This window comes from Bemisia tabaci, chromosome 10 (genome assembly GCF_918797505.1).
Source record: "Bemisia tabaci chromosome 10, PGI_BMITA_v3".
Classification (NCBI taxonomy): Eukaryota; Metazoa; Arthropoda; class Insecta; order Hemiptera; family Aleyrodidae; genus Bemisia; species Bemisia tabaci.
The window spans coordinates 19,429,184-19,455,473 of record NC_092802.1 but is presented as its reverse complement, the minus strand read 5'-3'; the positions used below and the strand labels follow the sequence as shown (position 1 = coordinate 19,455,473).

The 26,290-nt window shown below is 39.3% G+C and overlaps 1 protein-coding gene across 2 annotated transcripts in view; it reads right to left on the bottom strand.

The window, feature by feature from the left end:
- Positions 1-26,290, bottom strand: part of LOC109033369 (uncharacterized) — a 358,654-nt gene that overhangs the window by 28,378 nt on the left and 303,986 nt on the right. For both annotated transcript variants that reach the window (XM_072305106.1, XM_072305107.1), the window contains exons 31-34: positions 16,622-16,936; positions 5,156-5,305; positions 4,568-4,666; positions 551-737 (exon numbers count right to left, since the gene is read on the bottom strand). In XM_072305106.1, the coding sequence (XP_072161207.1) occupies positions 551-737; positions 4,568-4,666; positions 5,156-5,305; positions 16,622-16,936 (751 nt within the window). The remainder of the gene's footprint in view (positions 1-550; positions 738-4,567; positions 4,667-5,155; positions 5,306-16,621; positions 16,937-26,290) is intronic.

Genomic DNA, 26,290 nt, shown 5'->3' with positions numbered 1-26,290 from the left:
CCTGAAAATTTCACGGGAAAATATTCATAAATTTCCTCAAAAATAGACACTTTAGTGAAGGAAATTTGGCGACTCTCGAATGTTCATACAGCGTTCTTCCTTAGAATTGATTAGAATTGATAACCGCAAAAATCAGGAAATGTGACTCGGAAGGATTGAAGAACAAACTTTGACAAAAAATGAACATTTATAATCAAGTTCGGAGCTCCTAAATATTGACCAAATGTAAACTTGTCCCATAATTTTTGAGTTAATCGTATCGATTAGCCTATCGCGAGTTCAAATATTCGCGCCGAACACAGTGCGGCCAACGTTAAACGCATATTAGCGCCTACATGACAGTAGGAATACTTCACACATTGCGCCAAGCAGTGCAGTCGGCGGGTACCGCGTATTAGCGCCTACAAGACTGCATGAATACTTCTCGCATTACGCCAAACGCACGATTCTGTTACCAGAGCAACTGACGCATTGAATTAGAATTAATTTTTCTCGTCAAACTGAGGGAATGAGATGGAGGAGAAAATTGTGAGGGCGGTTGGATGCGTACCTTGCTGGGTTCGGCGCTTGAGGATGGTGTACTTCTCGAGGAAGTCCGAGTCGAGATCCTGAAGGATGTGCCAAAGAGCGAGGCCGAGGTCCCGCAACTCGGCCACGGAAGGCACCACCAGTGACCACCGGGTGGCCCGGAACTCCAGCTGGAGTCCGTCGTGGGATCGTCCGCCGCCAGTCCGCCACTGAAACAAACAAATAAACATTAGTACAAATTTTATAATAAACCCAAGTCAAGTGGGTCTCACAAATAAATGGGCGTATATATATAGACAAAGGAGGTGGGTAATAGACTAACTAACGGCAACGAGAGACCCTAAAGTTAGTCCATAATTTTTCCCTTTGTCTATAGAAACCATGAATTTTAACCAATAGGATCACTCCATACTCCTTTTGTCTTCTTTGTCTATAAATTTCAATAATCGGCCCGCAGGCGGCTTCCGTGTGGAAGTCTTTAACTCAAGAACCCTCTCCAGTAGTGGGGCCGATAAGCATAACAATCGTGCACTTCTGGAAGAAAGCATGAAAATTTCAGGGATTCATCTCTACCCTATAGACATTCGATTCAGACATAGACCCCAAAAATCTGAGCCCCCTGGGGGGGCAGGGGGGCCCCCAAATTTTGAATTTTGAATAACTACTGAACGGCTAATGTTAGCGTAATTTTTTTTAAACAGGACGATAGGAAATTTTATCAGGAACAAAAATGGTTCTATGAATTTTTCTGTGGGATCGATATTTAAGGCGTGAAACGGGAAAAACCATCGGGGGACGGGGAGCCGGCCGTTCTGAGGCAGATCCGCGCGCTGCGCTGTTTGCCCGGGACGCGCGCGGCGGCGCAGTACGGTGTTACCGACGAAACAGCCGCTTGTCTTGGTTTAATCTCAACGATGCGCAGTTTTAAAAGTATTGTGAATATATCGTACTACCTATAAAGCCTTAAAATAGGGCTTAACTTATGCAGGTAATATATGTATACAAGCGAGCGCACGGCAACAGAAAGAGAAGGGGTTAAGTGCTGGAGTTCCGAATTGTTTTGTTGTATGGGTTTGTCAAGTTTTATTACAGCATCCGAGATAACTGCATCAGACATCAGTTGAACGGAATAAAATCTGAGGCACAGTTGTCTCGGGAAAGGGGGGGGGGGGCTAAAAGTCACAAATCTTATTTGTGTACCACGATGACCTGAAAAATGATTTTAAAGTGTTTTTCTTTCTCTTTCTCTCGGTGCTGCGACATCAGGATGGTATCTAAATATGCTTACTTAAGACAGGGAGCCTAATTTTGTAAACAATGAGCATACATAAAAACATGCTTATTCTCCTCTCTTTCAGGAACATTTTGGTACATCATTGCTACGTATAGGCATTTTTTTAAGAGGACCAAAACCACCTTCAAAACTTGCTCCAAAAAAACGGCAAAAGAATCTTGAGAAAGCTTGATAGGGATGAATGACCCCCAAAAAACCTTTGTTGGACTGCTTCTTGTACAGTACAAAGAATATTATTATTAAGTAATAAGTAATAATAGCCGCCGTATCCGCTAATCTGTCAAAACGGTCCATTTGAGTGATAGGAAGTCGCGCCTAAGTACTGGGAACCTATCCTGCTCTTATGTCAGCGCATCATAGGTACGATATTCCGCAATCTCGGTAATTTTGCAACTGATTACTGATTACTGATTTTGACTGATTTTTTATATTTTGACGATAAATTAACCTTTTGATAATCTCTAAAGCTAATTCGATCAGTGTTATAATGTACGATAAAGTTTAAGGTGTACGTTTTGTGCATTGCATATTTTGCAAGTCCCGTTTCTTGAAAATTGTCTCCGACATACTTACCTAGAACTCTTCCATGAGCTCCATACAAATCAAAAATCGGTACGAGATTTGCGGGTTGAAAAAGAAGAAATGCAATGAATTTCTTCCTGAGGCCTGGTCCTTCTCAGAGGTTCTTTAAAGAATCAGAACCTGCATGATAAATAAATTTCCTCCTATATTAATATTTTTTTCAATACAAATGTTACCAACTCCACTCTAAATTCCATACAACAAAATGTAAGATAATATACATGGATTTTTTTTACTGCTCATTCCATTTTCTATGTGTCGTGGTAAGTACCAATAATATCTTCAAGGATGACTCGATAAAAAGAGGCGATAGTATTCAGATAGCTTCTTTTTTATCATTTATTTAATGTATTGTTCTATTTTTTTTGAAATATGCATATTTGTTGAATAACTGAAAAAATGGGGAGTTCATGAAAATGAAAACTTCTATTGACTGGCTGGAGGGAAAAAGAGGAGAAAAGAACATTGTCGGAATGTTCCGTATGAATCAGTACCTATCCAATGGCGAGAAACCAATGAACATGAACGAAAAACGATATTTCCTTCATTTTGAAGGAAATCTGGTAACCTTATAGTGGCGAAGGGACTGTGGAGCCCCCCTCTCCTCCCTTCTCACTCTTCAATTAATGTCTCTACCAAGTTTTGGAAAATTCATGGTTATGTAAGCAGCTCATTGTCTTATTCGCCGAAAGTAACATGAAAAATAAGCTAAAAATAAGTTACGAAGGATCCGCCATTTCCAATAGTCATGAAAAAGTGGGTCAAAATCGTATTAAAACTTGTTATTTCGCTCTAATATCTTAAAAAAAGTGTAATCCTGTACAAAACTTACGTGAGGAAAGGGTAATTTACTCTGTAATGAGGTCGGAAAAGCTCTGCATTCAGAGAAAACAAGACGCGTGATGCGCGATGACCGATCCCTCCTATTGACTCGGCGCTCTCACATTGGAGTATTTCGCTTTTGCTTGTTTTTATGTATTACTAATAAAAAGTAGAGCTTATATTACTGAGGAAAAGTATTTAGGCAGTACGGTAAATGCATTATTATTTTTAAAACTGCGCATCGTTGAGATTAAACCAAGACAAGCGGCTGTTTCGTCGGTAACACCGTACTTCGCCGCCGCGCGCGTCCCGGGCAAACAGCGCAGATCTGCCTCAGAACGGCCGGCTCCCCGTCCCCCGACGGTTATTCCCGTTTCACGCCTTAAATATCGATCTCACAGAAAAATTCATAGGAACCATTTTTGTTCCTGATAAAATTTCCTATCGTCCTGTTTAAAAAAAATTACGCTAACATTAGCCGTTCAGTAGTTATTCAAAATTCAAAATTTGGGGGCCCCCCTGCCCCCCCAGGGGGCTCAGATTTTTGGGGTCTATGTCTGAATCGAATGTCTACAGGGTAGAGATGAATCCCTGAAATTTTCATGCTTTCTTCCAGAAGTGCACGATTCTTATGATATTTTCCACTTATCGGCCCCACTACAGTGTTGTCCCATTAAGTTGGGTCGTTTGAGAGAATGTAAAATACCGCTTTTCTATTTCTCCAAAAGGAATCACGCCCACTTTAATGTTGCTTCTTATGCAGCTTTCTAGAACACACTCCATCTTTCTCACTCGCACATAGTCCTGTTTGGCAGAAATACGTCCAAATCAGGTCCAAATGGATAGATTTTTCAACTTTTAAAACCGTGCAAAGAGATCAGTTAGGTATAATGTTATACCTAAGCCAAAAATACCCATTTTGAATCAAGTTCTTTGTTTGAGGTAAAAAAAAACCTCAAGACAAGTTGAAAACTATTCTAAACTCAGTTTTTTCAAAAACGTGTCTCTTGTTTTCTTTTTGCTAAACGCCGCTCGTGTAAGAAGGTAATTTGGGGTTTATTATTTTGGTGCGGAAAAATCGGCAGTTCTTAATAATTTGGGTTTATATATTTAGGGTCGACCGACTTAAGGCACGGCTTACTGCCCCCTTGTTGCTGTGGGCTGTGGTTGCTGCACAGGAGTTTGAAGGCGTTTTATATAAATCTCATTCCAGGCTTTTTTTCAGTTGTGTTGCACACGTTTTTACAGTTTCGGCTTGGCGGAGAGATCTGCCGATCTCCGCGTTTCCAACTTTTTTCCTTAACATTACAGAGATGGTCGATAACATATAGGGACAATTACCTGTAAGAGATCAGCTGTGTTTTGAGATTTGACTAGTATTTTAGTTTTATTATCTAGTAGGACGATGCGTTCGGGTCCAAGCCCCAGAAGTCTGGCTGTCTGGAATACAAAAAAAAAGGCACACATCTTCAGCGGAAAGTTCCAGAGCGAAATTTTGTTTATGAAGTTAAACTACGTGTATCTGATAGATTCGCGAAATATTTGCGGAAAGGGGTACCCTTAGTGTATCAAAATTCTAAATAAAGAGTTGTTCTTATGACTACTCAGACAAAATAATGCTACAAACATCGTGACATGAAAGAAGTAAGAATATGACCACAAAAATTTTAATTTAAAGCTCAAATCAAATCCCTAGGTCATACGTTTGAGACAAAATTATTAAAAAGTTTACGAATTCCACTAAGTACCTAAAATTCTACAAAGTTATAAATTAGGCTCTAACAAACAATTTACGATTAGTTACACAAAAATTACATTAAATTAGTTACAAATGTTACTCGTTTCCAAGAAGACATTAGTTTCAAAATTGTAAATTCCAATCCAATTTTAGTCGCTACGAGCTGATTCCAGTATTTATGAGATACTAACTTTTTTCTTTGTCTTTCCTCTCAAAAGTTCTTTCACTTGATAGATTTTACAGCCGAACGCAGGGAGCCGCTTGCAGGTTTGAATGTAGAGCTTTTTAAGTTGAAGCTCAGATTCGTAGACGGACGTGTGAAATAACTTCCTCTTTTGCTCCTGAAACAGAATTTAAAGTTAGTTAGTATAATTTTAAGACATTCAGCGTCTCTTAAAGTTGTAAAGAGTACATTACTTGAATACATGTATTGTACAGGGAAAAGATGATAGAAAAGTTACACGCATACCTTTGTTGTACGGACTGCACAATTTTTAATGACCCATCTTAAAGCGCAATGAAACAAGCAAAAGACGTGCAACATTTTTTTTCAATCGATACGATCGATTCTTGTTGTGGCATTACCTTACGTAAAATCGATATTTTTAACTGATTTAAATGAATGAAAATCAGTGTTGCCAACTTGCAATATCGCCACTGCTGGACATGATGTAAAAGCCTGCATCTTCATTAATACAAAAAGTAGACGTTTGAGAGTAGTTCTACTTTTTATTTCGTAAAATGTTCTTCGACGGATCCCCTTTGAAATTCATTAGTATTAGGAGTAGATAAACATCAAAATTTGCATTTTTTTCATCAGAGAACAGCACCATTCAACATAAATTTACGTGGTAAGAAATGGGCCAACTGGTGATTGATGCAATCGAGTGAACTCGACATAAATCTCTCCTTTTCTTTCCCTAGTTTTAAAAGCTCGTTTCACTGGGCGACGCACGGTGGATCGAGTAAATGCGAGAGGTCGGACAAAATTTGGAAACTTTAAAAGCTCATAACTCCGTTTTCACAACATTTTGAGGCCTTAAACTTGGTCCCATTGATTTCCTCGTAAAATTTTCTTCAGGAATCGCCCGTCAAAATTTAAAATTTGACGAAATAAACATTCAAATTAGCAGTTTTAGTCAAAAATGTCATGCCCGACCTCTCTAATTGAATCGATCCACTGTGCGGCGCAGCAAAAGTGCAGCGGCCGGCCGCCGACAAAGCTAGATGGCTTCTGACGTTTGAATACCTTTTGTCTCGACGTAAATGCCAATCCGGGCAGGAGAGGGTTGAGGGTGGATTTCAACTCAATTTTGACCAAACGTTGCCCGGAGAACGGTGGCAATTTTGTAGAGGCCTCTGATGCGAGCCAATTTGTAGATACTATGCCGCTCGCTTGCTCTACCTTGCCGAACCGAACTTCAAATATCAGAATTATCGAAATTCAATTTTTGCTCAATTGAAAATTGGACGTGTTGTAGGTTACAGTAAAATCAGGCATTTTATCAAATCCCTGAGTGAAATCTCACTTGGATTGAAATTCTAATTCATATGCTAATGGAGAATTTGCACATAAAAATTGTATTTCTGTACCTGAGAGTGCTTAATGAGTTGCGTTTGCAGTGTTTTTCATATTTTTTTTCTCAACTGGGAAATCGTAGAGAAATCGATATGAAAGGGAGAATATATAAGCCGCTTTGTGACGTCATAAGGCGGCATTTCCTATTTAAACACTTGTATTTTTGCAGATTAGGTAATTTGGTCATATTTCCTCCAATAATCCTACATTTTAGAAACCAAGGACATTTTCATGCTCAGTTCGAATAGTAGTTTCTTCTTAACCACGAAATTCACACAATTTCAGACACCTTCAAATCCTCCCTTGTGCACAAAATAATTATTTGTTTTATAGATAGGAATCATGTGTAAAAAAATGCATCATTCTAGGGTCACTGAAATCATTTCCGGCGAACATTTATCTCAAAAGCCGCAGCATTCGTTAAAAAAACAAAGTTTTCACAATTTTGATGGTTGTAAATAATTGTGTGATGAACATTTCGAAAAAGAAAATATGAGGATAGCACGTTGTGTAATGATTCAGATCAGATTAATGACAATTTGACAGCTCTTTGTCGAAACATACGAACATTTGTTAATATCAGCCCAGACATTTGATGAGTCTGAATTAACAGTTATATTACAATTGTACATTGAAATTTACAATTTACAATTATACACTGATTAATTGAAAGCCGCATTCAGCCAGAATCAGCGCAGCAACATTTCATGTCGCTTATCTTTCCCTCATCTACGAAGGGACTTCCGAACAAAATGAAACAATGTTGATTCAGTATGGGTAAATAGATAGATAGGTACAGAGAGGCATGATGCTATAAAATTTTAAAAGAAACTTTTCATTGGTTTGCCAATGCTATAATTTTAAAAAAATCTCGCCGGTGGATCCTAACTCAATTTCTCTTTCCGCAGTCGAGAATTCAGACCTCAATGAAAAAAAAGGTAGATAAATGACAACAGAGCTTTTTAATTAAATCTTTACTTATGTACCTGCTTCAGCAAACAAAGCAATATGCTTGCAGTTTCATTTTCCATCTCACAATTTTTAACCAGTCTACTGGGTTGCCTTGTATTAAAAAAATAACGTTACATTTTTTTCCTAAATAAGCAATACTCTTTTGGTATATTTCCCGAAAACAAATACATTATTTTACAACCTTCTCCCGTTTTCTGACGTAAGCTAAGGACTTCCAAAAGAAAAGCGATCCAAATCCGTTTCGGAATATGATGCCGTTCAGACAACATTTCAAGCATTTCATTCTCAAACATTTTTTGTCCCAAAATGCTGAGTGTGAAATTCTTCTCTTTTCTCTAATATCCTATCTTAACTTTGAGTTTTAGTGGTCCAAATAATTTTTCTTGGAGGACAGTCATATATGTTGTTTATTCTTTAGAATTTAAGTATCCTCAAGTATAAAAAGAACGGCCCGAGGAGCCAACCCTGGAAACATTGCCGTAAAAAAAAACATTTAAAGAACTCGTTAATTCTAAAGCGGAACACTTTTAAAAAAGAAGTTGTTAAAATATCCGAGTCAGGAAACCCATTTTGTTTTGTTCTTCATGTAAAAATACCATTTCATACCTTTACAAATTTTTTATACCGTATTTTGAAAAATGTCAAGAAAATGTTTACATTTTTTTGTCATGCGTATTTTGTCAATATGAACTTAATGAAATTTAACACACTTTTATGTCAAATTTTAAACGGGTTTTTAAACGTAAATTTTAAGTAAATTTTGCTTAAAACGGAACAAAAACACTGGAAAAAGTCGCGTGGATCTAGAGTTCAGACTCTTGAAAACAATGACAAGAAAAAGTACTCTTGATTCCATCGGATTTTTGCTTAGATCAAAAAGAAATCCGCTTAAATGAAGAGGATTGGTTCTCGATTTGAGCAAAATTCCAATGGAATCAAGAGTATTTTTTCTTGTCATTGTTTTCAAGAGTCTGGACTCTAGATCCAAGCGACTTTTTTTCCAGTGAGAGTTCCCCGACTCGTACATTTTAAAACATTTTTTACGTTTCTCTGTGCCTAAATTTAACAAACAATGCTACCAAGGAAATACTCAAAAGTATTTTCCACGGTCTGCACGAGCCATTTTCTTTGTCCAGTCAGAAACCGAGGCATAAAATGCTCATTTGGCCGCATATGATATAAACCAAAAGAGTCGACTAAATATACAACATTCCACCTGTGAGGAGGAACTATCCAATGGCGTGGCTTGAATTGCGATGTATCGATTGATCGGCCATTTAAACCTATGGTAAGGAATCGATTAGTAAGGTGTTCGCTGCGAACACCCTGTTTATCGATCCTTTCCCATAGGTTTAAATGGCCGATCAATCGATGTATCACATAGCACGCCACGCCACTGCTATTAACCACACCCGGAGTCCAAGCTCAAGTTGAGGACCACGAGTTCTTTATCAGCATGTTCGCTTCAGCCAATGCCCCCGGACAGTCCGAAAACGTGTCTATTAGACACCCAGACGAGAGTGAACTTTTCCTAATCAGTAGCTTTCAGGCTTTTCAACGAGGGCCTCTCCTCGTTTCTATGCTTTTTCTAATCGTGATTTTTTTTCTTTCAACGGTATTTATTACGTCTAGTCCACGTACTGACTGAGCGGACACGATGTCGGATCATTAATGAAAGAACTAAGGGCCGTATTCTACCATGCTAAAGAAGAACGCCGTATAAATATTCGAGAATTGCCAAATTTCCTTCAATAAAATGTGTACATATGTGTCTCACATTACATTACTTGTTTCAATCTTCCATAAGTGTGATTTCTGTCGTTTAACATTTAATTCCTCTCCATGTATTAAAATAGGCATAAACACATTTTTTACAACGATTGAATTTATAAGTGTAAAATTATCGGAGATTTTTCGTTGGCACCTCAAATGAAGAGAGTAAGCAGATATCACAGTTGTGTACGGGTAGTTGTACGCGAGTGGTTTGTGCTAAATATCTTACAATTGAGGGCACTCGTTTCGCGGTTTGGCTGCTTCTGCGAATTATAGTGCACATTTAGTCTGAGCTTTTTTAATTTTTTACGTCTCTTTTACTGCTGGGGTCGGATCGTGTGCGGAGAAATTAAAATTTGACTGCCGGTTTATAGGAGATAGACATGCAGTAAACTTTTTAAAATTGATTTTGATTTCGAGGCAAATGAAAGTACCCATTGAAAAACTCATGGTTTCAGGGAAAATAAGAAAATGAAATTATACACAAATAAAAACAAAACAAAAACAGAACAAAGAAAAACTTTGGGTGGAGGACAAATTTACTGACATTTTTAGAGAAATGGAAGAAATTGATTTGAGTTTTTAAAAAAATAATAAATATGTACCATGATTTTTTTAAACAATGGAAAAAGTGGCTTGAATTGCACAATTTAAGAGATCACCCCGAAAAATTAAATTTACTCAATTTTGTTAAAAGAGAAAATCTGTTGTAGTTAAATAAAAAATTAAAGTCACGACTGAAATTTATTGAAAAATGAAGCAAAACATTGAGTGACACTTTAAGATGAATGAAAAAATGTGGTTGTCATTCATTGGTCAGTGAAAAAATACCTTTCAACTCGTGTTTAATTTTGTTGTGAAAAAAGTTCTATTATATTTTTTTAAAAAATTAAGCTCATGGCTGTAATTTATTAAAAAATGAAACGAAAAATTGAGTGACACTTTAAGATGAATGAAAAAATGTGACTGTCACTCGTTGGCCGATGAAAAAATATTCTTTAACTCGTTTTTCGAGAGAAATTACATTGACTGCAATGTTTCGATTAACAAAATAATATAAGAGTATACAAACTACGTTACCTATCACGTGACCACGCTCTCCACTAAACATACCACTAACACTTACATTTTCGATCGAATCTGAGAACCGACTTTAAACCTTACATTAAACCCACCAACAAGTTCACTTCAATTTTATTCCGGCTAAACATATTAACCCACGAGGAGACTTCAATCGTATGCAAAAGCTATTACCGAACGCGCGTCCGTCCTTTCTTTCATTGAAATTTCATTCGCGGACTAATTGAAATTCACACCCCAGAGGAGGAAGAAGACGGGTTTTTTCCACGAACGGCGGTCGGAAATTCATTAAAACTGCGGCCGCGAGGGGCGGGGGGGGGGGTGGAGGGTGAAAAATGGAGGACTTACACGTGGCCCGCAGGAAGTGCTAATCTGTCGCGGTCAAGATGGGAAATACTGCGAGTTTTCCCTGGATGCAGGGCACTTTTATAAAGGCACGCGAGAGCCCGCGAAAAGGCCGCGCGCACGCATATGCAAAAGCCACGCGCCATGTTGCCAGACCGTGCGGAGGTAAGATTTTAAAATATGACAAGATGTGCGGGCCTAGCTGAAGTGCCGCACACTGGACCGGGTCGATAGGAAAATTCGAACAAAATCTGGAAACTTTTAAAGCTTATATTTTCGAAAATATGAAACAGAAAAGTTTAAGGGTGGTTTCATTGGTTTTTTTGTGAAATTCCCTTTCAGGAACTTCCCTTGATATTGAACTCGTGACAAAATAAACATTAAAATTTGCATATCATTGGATCAATGGATATCAATGGATATCATTTTGCAATTCTGAGAAACGGTTTTTCGCGTATCGGTAAAAAACTTATGTGCATAGGGCAACTGATGGCACATACGTTGTCTCTAAACCCAAACATAAATTGTAGTTCTGAATTGCAAAATGTAGTGATGCTTGGAAATTCTCAAGTAGAGTCCTGAAATCTAGAAATCATCTATTGATCGTTGGACTATCTCAAATCTTCCTCCAAAAAGCCTAAGATTAACAGATGTGTTCACTTAACGGATAAAACAGGTGGGGGAAATATTAAATCTCCATCAAAGAGAGCACAAGTCTGTATAAATCAGAAAATTAAAATATATTAATTGCGTGAAGCTTTTTAACGGTCGCGTCTGAACTTTTTAAAAAAAAGGTAAATCAAAAGGGGAAATTAAATATTCCTCAAAAATCCGGAAAAATTGCAATGAACCAGGCTCACTTTCTATTTTTCAGACTGGCATGCAGGAGAATGATTTCTTGGATTTAACCTGGGGTCCGTTTCTAGGAAAATACAAAACCAAGCCGGCAACAGATCGCTGTGTCGAGGGTTGCCTATACAAAGGCGAGGCAGGCACAGGCCGGGCATCATCATCAAAAGGCACCCCGTAAGTGCATTCAGGCAAAGTTTACGCTGCTTTGGACCCGACCGCCAGGATCGCTCACAGTGATGCCGCGTTGCGTAAAAAATAAAAAATAAAACACCGCAATGAGCAAGAGAGAGGATGCGTAGAGGATTTTAAATCCCAGTGAATAATCCTCCTTTCTTTATTAATTTTTTTCATTTATTAAAATAGTCCTTCATGAAATATTCCGCAAAACAGTAAAACTCAATGAAGCTATTGGTTTAGTTAATCATCTTCCAAAATTACAAGAACTTGTAAAATTGAGGCTGTGAGGGAGGAACAACGCCGTATAACGGAATCAGCCTCCTTATGAGGAATATGATACTAATTCGACGAATGGAATTTGCACAAAAATACGACTTCGCGGTGTCCAAAGTTTAATGATGATCAAAGGGATGTAAGGTTACATTTTCCATTAAAATCGTGCAAAAGTAACCTCATGAGAAAACAATCTGCGAGTGGATATTTTGCAACTTTGGAATATAATTACATCCTATTATCTGGAAGTGACGATATGCAGCCCGATCTATATTCGCAGATTTTAATAGAGGTGGACTCACTCTCCAAGGGGGAAGTTCCTTTGGACAGAACTTTCGGCCGAATCGTGTATTTCGCTGAATTTTGCATAAAATTCGAGACGTCACTGGAAGAAAAACACGTTGGATCTAGAGTCCAGACTCTTAAAAACATCGACAAGAAAAAGTACTCCTTGATTCAATCAGAATCTAGCTTAAATAAAAAACTAAGCCTCTTAATTTCAGCGGATTTCGTTTTGATTCAAGCAAAAATCCTATTGAATCAAGAGTATTTTATCTTGTCAATGTTTTCAAAAGTCTGGACTCTAGATCCAATGTTTTTTTTCCAGTATTGCAAAGAACCACTCTTGAACAAAAAAGTAGACTTTTTTCGATACAATTTGGCTACATCAATGTTTGTCCGACTCAGAAACTTGCTGTCATCGAAAAGTGCGAACGGAGTGCAAAGATAAATAGAAGGGGGGTGGGGGAGAGTGCGCAATGGGGTGGTTCGAGGGGGAAGGAGGGGCGGGTCCGGAAGCCTTTGAGACAAGAATGGCGGTTTTATAGTAAGTGCATTTACGTTATTGCGTTTGAATTTGATCGGTCTTTGTCTAGTAGGAGGTTGTTCGTGGTTGGGAGTACAGTCTGGTTTTGCTAAAGACGAAAGGAAATAGAATCAAAACTTATGGTCAAATATAAGAGGGATTTGCAGTGGATGGCAATTGACCCGGATAATTTTAAGTTGTTGGAGTTAATTTTCAAAATTACGACTGATTAAAAAATGACGGTTATTGTTGCAGTTGTGGAAAAGGTTAATGAATGGCTCATACCAGACTCAGCTGAAACGCATCTCGGGTTGTTTAGTTACGACGTTGTCTAATTTCATTTTTGCTTTGATTTTATTTCAGTAAAAAGGTAAGAAGCATAACACTTTAATTTTCTCGTAAAAGTTGGCATATAGTAGAACATATTTAAGCTTCCTGAGTACCTAAATTTTAATTATTTTCTAAGCCTGTCTCCATATCGAGACAGGTTGTCGCATCTAGAGTAGATTGTTTAATATGTATTCAAGTGGAGAAAAAAACAATGTTGCTAACGTGCAAGAATTGCCACGAACTCGATGTGACTTGGGCCTTTTTTTATTGAACTCGGCCCGTTCATCGCCGCATAGTGGATCGAGTCAATTAGAGAGGTCGGGCATAACATTTTTGACAAAAACTGCAAATTTTAATGTTTATTTGGTATATTTCTAACCGGAAATTCCACTGATTTCTCCCCAGACTTCATGCAAAAATCAGACAAATTTTAGGAATATATTTCACGGTGATATTTTCGTAAAAAATTGAATCGTTTCAGTAAATTGTGCAACCTTGGAATGGAGCTACGTTTCTTCGCCTGGGAAACGACGGCTTCAGAAAAAGCAACACATTGGATTTAGAGCCCAGACTCTTAAAAACATCGACAAGAAAAAATACTCTCGATTCAATCAGATTTAAGCTTAAATCAAGAACCGAGCCTCTTAATTTGAGCGGATTTCCTTTTGATTTAAGCTTAAATCTGATTGAATCAAGAGTATTTTTTCTTGTCAATTTTTTCAAGAGTCTGGACTCTAGATCCAATGTGTTTTTTTTTCCAGTGCAAAGTAAGAAATACAAGCGAAAAAAGGTTAAAAATAACACGTATAAATATGACAGAACTATTTTCTCAGAAAAGCTTCTTCTTCGAGACCCGTGCTACTGATTCCCTGTCTGATTGCCTGACCTTTCGCAACAAGTGTCCGACCGCATCTGATTGTATTCAACAAGTGGTGGCTTTTGCCCGCGAGTCGGAGAAACGCAAAGCGATTCCAGGAGGGTGACAATGGGACAGGCCTCACAATGCCCGGGTCGCGCCATTGAAAACAGATCTTCGGGCGAAGTGGTTGCTCACAATCCGCGTGGATCTAAGTCACCTTCGACTTTGAAATGCGATTTTGCGATCAGTTACGTTGAGAGAAAACAGCATATCTTCGTAAAGCTTATACTAGCGCTATGTGCTTCTTTCACAGTAAATCAGGATTTCAAATTCTCGTTTATGCGAGGAACCAGGCAGGTTGAAAGGTCAGCGGTTCACTGTGTCAATAATAATTTCAGAGGAACCAGAGCCGAAGAAGAATAAAAGCGTTCCTGACCTTTCTTGTTTTGAGATGACCTCGATTGAGCGTCGGATAGGGCTCACGTTACTCGAAACTCCGAGCACAAAAATATGGGAGGCACGAACTATTCCGAACTTATTTTTTATAAAAAAATTGAAAAAGAAAAAGAAAAAGTTTGGTTCCTTTCTATTTCATGATCGGTTGAGTTGGTAAAGAAGGCGTTTCGATTACTTTAGATTATAGATCAACAAACTATGAAGTAAGATCTACACAAACACCAAGTTCCCCGGTATATAATGACGAAGAAAATTTTGGTCGTTACAAACATGACCTATGACGTCATCCACCGCGGTGATCAGTGGTGGTTCTTGCAAAAAGGTAACACTTTTTTCCATTTAAAATGATGAACAATCAATTTTAAAGGTGAGACCAGCCAGCCTCGCAAACAATCGATACATTTAATAAATTTAAATGGAGTACTTACAGTGTTGTCAACCTGTTGGAATTACCATTACCGGTGGTGCATGCCATATTTTCTTCCTTAATTTCATACGAGTTTGAAATGGAGCTTCCAAGCAAATATGTGTATCGATTGATGATTTAAAGGGGGAAGAAATTATCGTGTGCGTAACTGCGATGGATGACGTCACAATCGTATTTTTCGAAAGGCAAACTCTCCGTCAATATCTGCCTTAGAAAATAGGCGTCAGGAAAAATCTTATCATTTCTTTCTAATTTGTAAGCGAAAAACATGAAAATGCAATTTTGTGATACATGAAACCGTGATCTTGTGATTTGTGAAACGGACCCATTTTGTCTAAATGTCAAAGACCAACAAAACAAATCAAAAATTTTGTCGACGACTATGTCTACACATTGCTAACCATAAGCAGTATGATCAATCAGCAAGATCGTGAGCTATCCTACCGGATACGGCATTCCGTGTAACGGAAAGTGCATTGCAAGGGATAGGAAAGTCAAAACGCCTTCAATTTACAAGCTATGCAATACAGACATCCACGGAGTACGAATAGATGCATTAAGGCGTTTTGAACAAAGTAGCGGTTCAGTAAGTTTCAGTGCTGCCATTTACCGGAATTGATTCCGAATTTCGGAACTCTTGCAATTCCTGGGAACTTTACTCGGAATATTCGAAATTCCCGTAAGTTTCAGCTATTTTTGGGATATTCTCGAAATATTGGTGTTTTAATCCTCAGTTTCCCCGATTATTTGATTGGAGTTGATCTTCGTAGCTGGATCCGGGCATATTTCGGCATTTTCCCCCGGAACTTTTGAAAATATCAGATTTTCTTATCCGAATTTTGGGAAATCCGAATTAATTACGAGAACCCCGAAGGAACCACGAGGGAATTTTACATGGTCTGATGTTCAATGCTGCTCTACAACACTCAAGCGATAAACTTACTGGACCGAAACTTTGTTCATAACGCCTTGATGCATCTATTCGTACACCGTGGACGTCTGTATTGCATAGCCTATAAATTGAACGCGTTTTGATTGTCCTGTCCCTCGCAATCAGAGACAAGAGACGCTCCATTCGAATCTTGGCTATTGTGGAAGCTTATACTTTCGGGACTTCAACAATTAACTGTTCACTTACCTACACGGTTGATGTTTAACAACGTGTTGGCAGTTTCGTTTTGCAAACAAGCCAAAACAAGTCGCAGTTCGGGAAACTTGTTCGGCTCATGACGTCACCCGAAGCTGATCATCCATCATATAGAGTGATGACTGTTGCTCCCTTATAATTGGACGTATTTCTGTCAAACGGAACTAAGCGCCAATTTGAGTTCCTTTTGAGGATTTTATTGCCGGATAGCGCGTTCTGTCAAACGGAACTAAGCGCCATGGAAAAGCATTGCGAGTATAGGACGGAATGAGCCCGACGCCCGGTTCCGCCGCCAATCTAAGACCCCTTTTACCTTCCTCCCCCTATATGGCGCTTATTTCCGTTTGACAGAAATACGTCAAATTGTCCATAAGAAAGTCTTGAATCCCCTAAAATAAAAGCTTCCACCTGTCGCCAAGAGGCCAGTGGAGGGTCGCTGCTCGCAATGCAGGACAGCTCACGAGCTTGCAGATTGATCAAACTGCTTATGGTTAATAATGAGTCGACATAGTCCAGTTACCAGCGCAACTGGCCCATTTAGGGACGGTCCCTGGCGACGGAAAGTCCATGGTGGTTGCCTACCTTGATGAGCTTGGCCATGGTCTTGGCGCCGTGGTAGCAGGGCGGGAGGCAGTCCTCGAGGCGGGCGGAGGGGAGGAGGGGCTGCTGGTTGTTGCTGCCGGAGTAGCAGGTCTTGAAGAGGCTGTTGGAGAGGGCGCGGATCTGCGGGGAGGCGCTCGGCTTGGCGCCCACCGCCCCCGCCCCCGCCGGCGTCGGCACCTTGATCGTCGAGCCGCTGAGGACATCCTCCTCCCGCTCCGGGTACTCCACCAGCAGCGAGATCGGCCGCGAGAAGCTGTCCGGACCGAACGTCGGCACCTCTAACAGGAAGGATTCCTGCAACAAATCCGTGTCCGAGGGTTAGAGCCAAGTGGGAAAAGATCGGTGGACGAAAAGAAAAATGTAATACACTGGGGTAAAAACTCCGCACTGGAAAAAAAAAACACATTGGATCTAGAGTCCAGACTCTTGAAAACATTGACAAGAAAAAATACTCTTGATTCAATCAGATTTTTACTTAAATCAAAAGGAAATCCGCTCAAAGTAAGAGGCTTGGTTCTTGATTTAAGCAAAAATCCGATTGAATCAAGAGTATTTTTTACTGTCGATAGTTTTAAGAGTCTGGACTCTAGATCCAATGTGTTTTTTTTTTCAGTGCGGCCGTGGAAGTCGTACTTACGGAGGCCGAATGTTCCGGGCGTGGCACCCGGAGTAATCGAAGCGACGGCTTCAGAACCCGGAACTTTCACTTCTGAGCCCGGAATGCGGACAATAAGTCTATAAATCCCGTAATTTTTTTTTGTGGATGATGTGTGGGATTTATGAAGAGGGACCTTATCTTGGGGCGAATCCAGACATTTTGAACGGGAAGGGTGTAAGGGAGTACGGTGAGCTTAGATAATTATCGAAATTTAAATGCATCTAACATGCAGTTTGAGTCAATTTAGTCATGAATATTTACCAAATATACGCGTCCTTTCTTCTTCTTTCCTCCGTTCCTTATTTCTATCGTTCATTCCGTTTCTATTTTTTCAAGCAAACGGGGGAGGGATGTACGCCCCCCCTTCCTTGGATCCGCTTATGCCGTAACTTCCAATGATTCAAAATCGAGTTATTCGTATCACAGCTTAGAGGAAGAAAATCTGATAATTTCAATGCAGAGACCCTGAAAGCTCGAACATTGAGGGAGATGTGACGTTCTGAAGTTCCAAAACAAAATTCCCAAGTTTTAAGTTAAATTTAGGAATTCTAACATAATGAGAATTCTGACAAAAATACACAGACAAAGAACAGCTAACGTCCTTTGTGGTGAGAAAATTAAATTAAAACCGCGCATGACTTGTTCCCATGGCTCCTGGAGAGTGTTTCTCGGGAAATCAAAATCGCCCCCAGAATGTGAGTCCCGAGAAATCTATTACTAGTTACGAATAAACCGGGGATCATACCACCGTTTCCCACGTTTAGGAACGTAAATCCATTTCGACGTTGCAAAACTGACCCAAATAATTCAAATTTTAGAGGAGAAGGACCGGACTTTTGCCCAAAATTTCGCTGTTTTGGCGCGTCGTCGAAATTTTCAGTCAGAGGCATCCAACATAGTTACGTGGTACACTGGAAAAAAGAAAAAACACATTGGAGCTAGAGTCCAGACTCTTAAAAACATCGACAGGAAAAAATACTCTTGATTCAATCGGATTTTTGCCTCAATCAAAAACCAAGCCTCTAATTGGAGCGGATCTCCTTTTGATTTAAGTTTAAATCTGATTGAACCAAGAGTCCTTTTTCTTGTCAATGTTTTCAAGAGTCTGGACTCTAGATCCAATGTGTTTTTTTTCCAGTATACAGACACAATAAACATATGGAAATTTTGGAATTATGCAATTCAGTTACGTTCTTTTGATAGGGGGACGCAACGAATTCGATGATATACACTTTAAACCAGAAATCTAATGATTATTGACATTGTAAATTATCCGTGTGGATCCAACCATCAAAACACAATCCTGCGACACGTGCAGCTGGTCCACGAGCATTATTATGCATCACCGAATCACACCGGAAGGCACCGTGAATTGGAAATTCGCCCTTCGTAAGATCTTTCTGCATAGCCACATTCCGACTCCCGAAAAGGATCATTTGGACTTATTTCTGCCAAACGGACCCATGTCTATTATGACGTGAGCCCTGTTGTGCATGCATTCTTATGGGTCTCAGGGCTTATGTATCAATGCACATAGTTCCGTTTGACAGAAATACGTCCATTTAAAATCAACATATCTGCACATGTTCCTCCACTAGAGATGAGTGGTTTCATCCGAATGCGAGTCAATCGCTGCACCAGGCTAGTTTTAAGAGGTGACTCATTAATCCTACCTTAATCATTGCTGAAATTCATGCCGGAGAAACACGCACACTTGAAAACCGGCACACACACACTCACCCTCGACCCTCGTGTGTCTCGCGGTTGCACATGTGTTCACCGCGACGATCATTCCAACACTCGCACTGGTCAAAAGCTACACGCGCGCTTTCGGATTAGTCGAACGCGGCTCGCGAATGCCATACTGCCGCGCTCAGGAAAAACGCCGCATGGGCATTTGAATGTTGCCAAATTTCATCTCAGAAAATATTCTTTTTGGAAGAAAATTGTGAATATTTTTTCTGGAAATTTTCAGACATTTCGCATCCAATTACGAGCGAAATTCTCTGAAAAATTGAAAGAAAAATATTTACAAATATCCCCGAAAATTCGTGATTTGTCAAAGGAAATTTGGCAATGTCTAAATGCTCATACGGCGTTCTTCCATGGCCCGGCGGCATACGCAACATATCAACACTCGTAATAAGGCGATGACAAACTAATCGGATTTTCCTCATCGATGTCGGCGCAACAGTCCTGATCGGCCTCGTATTGTCAGATTTATGCATTTATTTATGTATTCGGGCGATTGGATTATCCGGCAATTAAAGTCTAAACACAGAGATTGAATGATACAAAAGGGGATAAACTTCGGTGATACGGAGCGATGATCCAATAGGGAGCCGTTTTTAAAATACGTAACACTCTAGGGCGTTGATCTTGCGTAACGGAGGGATTGTAGGGAGGGGTCCAGGACCGCGTAAAGAGATTTTTCTAAAACACTTTAGAGATGATTTCTTTTTCCAAGAAGTATTTTAATTCGATTTAATTTTGTGTTTTTATTCTATAATTTTTTCTTTCGCTTGATTTTACTCCTTTTAATCTTTAAATTTTAGAATTAAAAAACATTTGAAATCCTCATCTTACATCCTATTCCTTCTTTCGTTTCTATTTGTATTTCTAATAGATGATAACACTCTAGGGGGGTTGAACCTGCGTGACGGAGGGATTGAAGGGAGGGGTCCAGGACCGCGTAAAGAGATTTTTGTAAAGCACTTTAAAGATGATTTCTTTTTCCAAGAAGTATTTTATTTTGATTTAATTTTGTGTTTTTATTCTTTAATTTTTTCTTTCGCTTGATTTTACCCCTTTTATTCTTTGAATTTTAGAAATAAAAACCATTGAAAATCCTCATCTTACATCCTATTCCTTCTTTCGTTTCTATTTGTATTTCTATTAGATGATAACACTCTAGGGGGGTTGAACCTGCGTGACAGAGGGATTGTGGAGAGGGGGTCCAGGACCGCGTAAAGAGATTTTTGTGAAACACTTTAAGGATGATTTCTTTTTCTAAGAAGTATTTTAATTTTATTTAATTTCGTGTTTTTACTTTTCAATTTTTTCTTTCGCTTGATTAGGTACACCTCTTTTATTCTTTAAATTTTAGAAATAAAAAATATTTGAAATCCTCATCTTACTTCCTATTCCTTCTTTCGTTTCTATTTGTATTTCTATTAGATATCTCGTAAATTAAATAATAAAATGGGAAAAGCTGAAGTTCGTCAAAGATTCATCAAATTTTTAGAGAGGGGAAACCATGGGGAGGTTCCGCATTTTGTCAGGAAAGAAAGGTATAGACCAGTTGCGAAGCGTGAATGATCGATTATCGATATTTCCCCATTTGAAGCTCGTAAAGAATCGATTACAGGTGTCCGTTGCGTACACTCTGTTTACCGATCCTTATCTATAGGTTTACATGGCAAGTCAATCGATATATCGCAAGACACGCCACGCCACTTGCACTACGGGCGCGTCACAAGTGAGAGTATGAATGGATGAAAAAAATCCAATTACTAATCAGCATTACGTATTTTATGAAGAGCCCCAATGATCTTTTCGGTTTCGAAGATTGAGACAGTCGTGCATTTTGGAAAATTCTCGTATTGGGACTGCATTTTGCAGCAAGTAACAAGTATTTTTAGCTTATTCATAAAATCACTTATGTGCATCTATGCACAATCGCTGGAAAAAAAATCGCCTAGATCTAGATTCCTGACTCGTAGAAATATTGACAAGAAAAAATACTCTTGATTCAATCAGACTTTTTGCTTGAATCAAAAGGAAATCCGCCCAAATCAAGAAGCTCGGCTCTTCGATTCAAGAAAAAAATCGGATTGAATCAAGAGTATTTTTTCTTTTCAATGTTATTTGGAGTCTGGACTCTAGATCCAAGTTAATTTTTTCCAGTGATGTTTCTAAAATGAGCCGGAAATAGTAGTTCCCTGTTGCAAAACGCAGTCCAATCAACTCTGCGAAGCAAAGTTCTCGAAATTCAGTCGTGGCAGCTGCAGTTTCTCTGGCAACGTTTGATTTAGTGTTTTCATTAAATGCGGCGTTATTTCATTAAATGAGGGTGCGTATTTTGCGTTTCCTGGAAATGTACTTGCATCATCAGCAACTAATTAACGAGTGGTTGCGAACGCATCGAATCAGGGGGAGCCTGCGCCAAACGAGTTCGGAAAATTTTGGAGTCGAGAGGAATTATTTGCGGGATCAATCCCAATTAATGTTTCTGCGTCTTTCATTTTGGTCTCATTAAGTTGCCATGGAATATCAGAAAAGTTTGTGACAAATCAAGATTAAAATTCTGATTCATATTCTAATTGTTGATAACATATTTAAATGATGGGGTAAGAAAGAATCCTTCATGCAAATTTACACCTTTACAATAGTATAACAAACTATTTATAGCTCCTGAACAAACATTCGTCTTGAATTTTTCCGCGTGTCGGAAAACACAGAATTTTTAAATTTTTAACATTTAAATGCGTGGGAGACATTTGAAGAAGGGGAAAACAAGGAGAGCTTGTAGATTTGATGCGTTATTTTCCCTTGATATATTGAAAAAAATTCACGAAATTTCGTAAACTGCCAAAAACAATCTGCATTTGATAAAATGCCTGATTTGACTAATTGTTTGCGACGCATACACACATGCAAAAATCCAATTAAAAATCGCTCACCCCCGGCTCACCGCGTGGTCGGGGACCGGCACTCTTGAGCATTCTCAGCGCCCTCTACAGATGCATTCTTCCCTCCGGATTTCGCGAGAGAAAGCACTTCTGCCGTGATAGCGAAGAGAGCCGAACTTATTTTCCAATTTTCGAAATCGGGTTTCTTTCAAAATCTGTCTAATCTCATTTAAATATGATCACTGAAATGGCTAAAATAGCACAATTCGTCTTGTTTGTATGAAAGCGAGACATGTGAGAAAACCGTAAGTGCGCAAAAATTGAAGTTGCTTCAGACGAAACAGCCGTGAGGGCTGGAAAAAGGAAACGATGTTGCATGTGTGAAGAATTCGCGATTTGACTACTGGTTTTTATGTAAAAGTTCGCGAGAAACACGATGGTGCCACTGGTTTTCTCTAAAATCATCTTCCAAGCTCAAAAAAAGCTCTCAATTTGAGGCCAAAATGGAGGGGATATCCCACGCTATCCTGAGAGTTCCCCTCTACACCAATACAAACTCTCCATGCAAAGATAGGGAGCAAATACATCGACAGAGCTGCCACTTTATTTGGGGACTCTAAAACTGAAAACACGGCATCACTGCTAATGTATTGGCTCCCTATCTTTGCATGGAGAGTCGGTCTTGATGTAGAGGTGGACTTTCAGGATAGCGTGGGATATGATATCCCCTCAATTTTGGCCTCAACTTTAGAGCTTTTGAGCTTGGGAGTTAATTTTAGAGAAAACCAGTGGCGTCATCGTGATTTACGCGAACTTTTACCTAAGAATCTATAGTCAAATCGCAAATTCCTCACACATGCAACATCTCCATTGAACTCACTGGTAAAAAAACCTCCAAAAACCTGGTTCAAGAGTGCAGTTTCTTGTCGCTGGATTAAGAGTCTGGACTCTTGTTTCAAGCGGACTTTGAATTGAGTCAATGCAAAATCCGCTTGAAACAAGAGTTCAAGACTCTTAAATCCGGCGACAAGAAACTGCACTCTTAAGTCAATGCACCGCGGCATTGGTCCAAGAGATATTTTTTACCAGTGCACGGTTCCGGAATCTCATCAGTCAGGTATGGTTTGTTTCGGCGAGTTTCGCGAGAACAGGGAACAGGCACTTTTTTCCGCACTTTTTTCGGGATATCCGGAGTTTTCGGGACCGAGAACCGCGTGCGAGAAGTTGCGTGCGGTTTGGGCGAGACTGAGCCGCGTGTGAGCCTTGGCCGGTCACGACGGGCGCCGAGTGGCCGCGGCCGAATACAATGCGAAGTACGATCAAAGCTCCGCGAATAAATCCCGCCATTCATGAAATCTGCTCGCAGGGCTTCTGCGAAAGCCCCGACGCGCCGCGTTTAGTGCCGGGCGCTGTTGCTAGACGCCATGCCACTCAAACTAGAATGCTAGTTTTTTTTATTTTAGAGGAAACTAGTGCTAGAGTGCGTGAATAGAGAGTTTTTTTTTTTTTTTTTTTTTTTTTTTTTTTTTTTTTTTTTGTTGTGTGTCTCGTGGAGATAAAAAATCTGCAAACAGATACCAATCTTTAACCTGCCCCTGGTAATAATTGGCGATAGGAGCTGCACGGAAAAAAATTGCAATGCTGATTTAGCATTTAAATTGTTAAAAAAAGCCCGTCAAGTTTCAAATGCTGATTTTACAATACAAAAATGCTAACACAACATTTTAATTTGTTCGTTTCACAGTGGGCGAGGTTAAGTTAGCATTTCTCCAAATGTAAACTCAGCATTTGAAACATGTCGGACATGTTTTTAACAATATAAATGCTAAATCAACATTTAATTTTTTTCCGTGTGCATTTCAAAATACCATAGGAGTTCTTATAGCCGACTGAAGAGGGCGATAGAAAATCATATAGCTGGCTGTAGAAAGTGGAAAACATCATATGGCCGGGCTACACGAGGCGATACAAAATTATACAGCCGGGCTATAGTTCCTATCGCCGGACTTTACACTTTATCGCCTGGCTGTTGCTTTTTCGCCATCGGCTATAAAAGGCTATAAGAAATTGTGTAGAAATTCGTGTGCTTTGGAAATCCTTAAGTTTGTACGGCATCACCTTAATATTTACAAAACGCACATTATATTTTCCTTTACTACATATTTTTTTTCATCAATTAAAATAAGGAAAATCCATACAGAGTGTGCAAACATTCAAAGTCATGAGTTGAAAAACGCTGACTCCGCGAGATTAAATATTAGAGCCTAACACAAAGCGGAGCGGCGGCGCACTGACGCCTACAAACCTAACAGGAATACTTCACGCATTGCGCAATGCTTAAAGTATCTCTGTTAGGTTTGAAGGCGCCAATGCGCGTTTAGCGCTTGCTGCCCGCCCGCCGAGCCGCAGCGTACCGCGGCGCTTGAAGCAACTATTTCACACCAGAGGTATTGCACAGTATCATACGAAATTGAAGGCGCTCCAACATATTAGGAATGGCAGGCATCCATCGTAGTACGGAGCTTTCCTCGCTAAATTAAATCAAGATAATGCGGCCCAAAAAGAGAGCGGTAGTCCAAAAACTCACTAAGTCCTAGCATCCGTAATTAGTAAGGTTTAGCATACACTTTATCGCCAGGCTGTTGATTAATCGCCATCGGCTATAAAAGGCTATAAGAAATTGTGTTGCCGGCTATAAAAGCTATTGGAAATCTTACAGCCGGCTGTAGGTCTATGGTATTTTGGAACACAGATTCTCCTGCCAATTTTTACCAGGGGCTTTACGATCTATCGACTGAGCTGCTATATTTAAACCTATGGAAATGAATCGATAGACTGGGTGTCCACCTTAACCTTGAGGTGAACACCTTAATAATCGACCATATCCCATAGCTTCAAATGGGAAAAAATCGATAATTGATCGCCACTGTCACCTACACGGTAGGAAATATTGTAATCTCGGCATAAGTTCTAAAATGGAATCGCCCAGACTTTGAGTGGACTAGACACTAATCTGGACCGAACTGATACAAATCGACAATTTGGACTGCATTTTGTAATTTGGAGCTATAAATTCTAACCCCTCTGAAAAAACACTTATGTGCACAGGAAAACTAATGGCACATACGTTGTTTTTAAACCGGGCCGAAATTTATAGTTCTTAATTGCAAAATGTAGTCCATTTATAGGTGATGCCATTTGACCTACCATACAAAGCATGACCACGAAACCATTTTTTCCGTGCAATTAAAGTTGTTTTACAAATTCCTCCTCTCAGATTTTATTTCCGAATAAGTTTTTCAAAATCATTCGACTTTAAATCGCTCCGAAAGGCTTTTATCATTAAGGCAACCTAATGCCGTATGCATTGTAAAAATATGATGTTAAATAATTCTGGAGCACGAGTTAACTTGTCAAAATCTTTCAACTTGACCAGGTCTGCTCCGTGTAGGTTTGTTAAATTGATTGCACAGTCCATTTTTGGCAATCCAGTCCGCAACTGTAAACTTCAAAACGAATCTCAAAACAATTGGGGTCATTAATTCTTGCTTGAGACTGATCGGAGACGCCCATATTCCCCATATGCGTTTGGCCCTTACACATTAGTGTACCGCATTTAGTCTTCGCCGGTCATTGGGCGAAGAGGTAACAACGCCTTTTTTGACGTTTGAGCTGGGTCCTTAATTGAAATTAAATAAAGCGTTTCATTTTATCTCTGTCAAAGGAAGAACTAAGGATAGAATAATTGAAATTATAATCGAAACAAATATAAACAGATATTCGTTTTTAGAATGGAGGGCTGTAGTAAATTTCAACCACATCTGACGTCAATTTCGCTGCAGAACAATGCGTGGAATTGAACCAAACATCGAAAATTTGCAGCTCGTCGTCTCCATTTAAATTCTAAAAATATTGATTTAAGCACGGGAGTCCAGATGTTGGTAGTTAAATTTAGATAGTACTGCGCAAAAATAAAGGCTGTAACGTACAAATGTTACCTCACCAAACTATGGCAAAAGTCGGAAAAAAACAGGTGCTATTGTGAACTTGCAGGTTTTGTCACATTTTTTTTTCAAAGAAAGGATGCAGGTTATACATTTAAGCTCTTTCAAATTTCTTAGAATGAGACACATTTATGCGAAAAGGAACTATGTTCCACGCAAATCCTAGGCACATAGTTCCTTTTAGCATAAATACGTCCAATTCTGTGCGGAATATTCCAGGAAAATTCTGATATGAATCGCCCATTCGTAACGATCAGAAAAAAAAGAAGAAAAAAACCAGCGGGGATTTAGAGACGTCGCAACCTTGACAGTTTTTTTTACTTCCATCGTCGGAAAGTATACACATTTTGATAGA